General features: G+C 40.4%; 1 protein-coding gene across 1 annotated transcript; it reads right to left on the bottom strand.

Annotated features, from left to right (window-relative positions):
• Window positions 1–931: 931 nt before the first annotated feature.
• LOC112462441 (extensin-like) lies at window positions 932–1821 on the bottom strand. The gene is made up of 2 exons (XM_025028222.1): window positions 1435–1821; window positions 932–1336 (listed from the first exon to the last, which is right to left on the bottom strand). The coding sequence occupies exons 1-2, from the start codon at window positions 1819–1821 to the stop codon at window positions 932–934; spliced, it is 792 nt and encodes a 263-aa protein (XP_024883990.1).
• Window positions 1822–2778: the final 957 nt, after the last annotated feature.

Below are 2778 nucleotides of genomic sequence, written 5' to 3'. Positions count from 1 at the left end.
TTTGTCGCGAGATTCGCTTCTGCTTGGTTAAGCAGTGTATTCTTCGGGGAGTTTTCGTTTGTGAAATTAATTATACGCGTGTATTTAAAGATTGAAATCTTGATCGGTACAACTAACATAAATTGAAATTAATTTTCATTACTTGAAGAAAATATATCGGAAAATAGATGTTTATTATCGTTGAACCAATAGCGATTGTTCCATTGTAAAAAAATTTGTTCAAAGCTGTCCATTTTTTAAATTAACTACGAATTAACTACGAATATAATGTTATTTTAAATTACAGTTCTACTCTTCGTTATCTAAAGTAATATAATCGAAAACTAAAATTAATTTTTATTATTTAACGAAAGTAAAAATATATCGCGAGAGAAAACACAATTTTTTTTTCAAATATTCAATACCGTCGAAGCGCCAGCGACTATTTTAGTTTATAAAAATAATATTTTAAACTTTAATGATTTTTAATATAGTTGAAGCGTAATTGATAAGTATTTGAAAAAGTATGGTTACATTTTTATCAGTTTAATCAATCAATCAATATATTTATTTGTTTTTCGGGAATAATTTCCCATTACAAAAGGGTTAGGCACAGCCATAATTAAAATGTAACAAAAATAATAATTTTTCCTAATTGCCTTACAATTACAATGCGATATAAGTAGTATTGTCAGTTTAACTAGCCCAGTAAAACGACTCGTATATAATTGTTGAAAAAAAAATATAAAAAACGGATCGCCGCAAAACCGACGCGAACAAGATCCGCCGCAACACCGCGTCTGAAAAATAAAAAACATAACAAATAAATACAATGTTTTTATTAGAAATAAATAAATTTTTGTGTGTAAGATATCGCGATCTATTAATAATTTGACACGTAACCGCATGTTGCGTACATAGAGTGGTCGACATCTTTACCTACCCTTTTTTTTCAATAAGGCGGCATATGATGGAAATACGGCGGCGCCGTCCCCGGCGCGTATCCGGCGCCCGGCGGGAAATAACTTGGCGGCGGCGCGGTAGCGCCCGGCGAAAAGTACCCCGATGGTGGCGTCGGGGGTAGGTATGGAGGAGGGGCATAATATTGCACCGACGGCGGCGCAGCAGCAGCAGGTGGCATCATCGGAACGTAATATATCGCGGTCGACGACGGCGCAGTGGACGCCGTCGGTTGGGATCCGCCTGATGATGACGGAGGCGGCGCCTGCGACGACGTCGATGGCGGCTGCTGCTGCTGCTGCTGCTGCTGGTCGCCCTGATAAAATTTACCGGGCGTTAACCGGTACCTCGTCGGTCTCCTCGTCGTTGGTGGCGCCTTTTCGTTGCGCTTGTTTGTCTGAAAAAATTTGTAAATTACAAACAAATTAAATAAATTTAAGTGCTCTCCCCCCCTTTGCGCTGTGAAGAATTATTAATTTTTAACCGTTAACGTACTCTGCGCGGCCTCTTTCGTGGCTTCTCAATGGGATTGTCCCACTGAGTGTGCCTTCCCATGGTTCCGGGCTTTGCAGGCGGCGACGCGGCCCAAGTCTTGGACGTCGGCTGCGACGTCCTGCTTATTGTCGACGGTCTCAGGATCTTCTTCGACTTCGGCGATTTCTGCCACTGCGTTTGCTTGGACACCATTACCATCGGCTTTGTCGCAGCCGCCGGTGTCGTCGAGGTGGTGGTAATGGTGGTCGTCGACGACGTCGTTGGACCCTGGCGGCACGCTATTGGCAAAGTCGGGTCCGAAAAAAACAAAGACAACGGCGTCGCAGCCGACGTCGTTGCCGCCTCGGGTTCCGTTGACGACGAAGACTTGCTTCCGTAAGAACCCATTGTTCACAATTGAAATAATTATAGCGAATCTCGCGCGGCTGGCCGTTTCAGCGGTCTGGCTACGTGTGGCGCGGTTACACGTTACACGTAGGCGCGCACTGTCTTATTCAGACGCGCGCTATCCCCACCCTCTTCTACCGCGGGCGCCAGGCGGTCGCGTCGCGTGTCGCCTCGATCATTCGAGATCCCCGATACACGTGTGCGTACACTACACCTTAAGGAAATGGAAAAGTTATATCTTATGCTTATACGTATTACGCGTTGTGCGAAAGCCCGTCCGCCCGCTTTTTTACATTGCAATCTATATAGTTACGCTAGCGTTCGTATACTACAACTATGTATATATAAATGTTACTGAACCTCTGCGATTAATCTCGCGCACCGTGTAATCTCGCAGTCATTCGTTGGAAAGTAAAAGATACGTAAGCATTTTTTACTGCAGCGTTCACTAAAATTTTGTACTAACCGTTTTCCAATACTATAATTTTGAAAAATCAAGTTAGTGGAGGTAAATTAGGTTTTTATTTCGGAACCGGTTAAAACTTCTCGGATTTGAACGTTTTTTTTTTAAATGTAAGTAATTAAAAACACTACAATGTTTATGGGTTGAAAATTGACGCTAATTGTTTATTTAATAAATTTTTATTTAATAATTATTTAAATTAAAGCGTCAATTTTTAACCCATAAACATTGTAGTGTTTTTAATTATTTACATTAAAAAAAAACGTTCAAATCCGAGTAGTTTTAACCGGTTCCGAGATAACGCACTTTTTTGGTCTAATTTGCCTCCACTAAGTGTATTTTATTTATATTTATATTAAAATTAAACATATTAAACATGTATATATACACAGGGCCCATTTGAAAAGATGCAGGAAAATATAAAAAAATATGAAACATACGGAAAAACATTTTAGACAAAAGTTGTTTGGTTCGAAGGGGAACATAAGATAATG

Source organism: Temnothorax curvispinosus, unplaced genomic scaffold (genome assembly GCF_003070985.1).
Source record: "Temnothorax curvispinosus isolate PA1 unplaced genomic scaffold, ASM307098v1 QBEX01012444.1, whole genome shotgun sequence".
Lineage (NCBI taxonomy): Eukaryota > Metazoa > Arthropoda > Insecta > Hymenoptera > Formicidae > Temnothorax > Temnothorax curvispinosus.
Note: the sequence above shows the minus strand (reverse complement) of the source record. Positions and strands in the feature narration are given on the sequence as shown.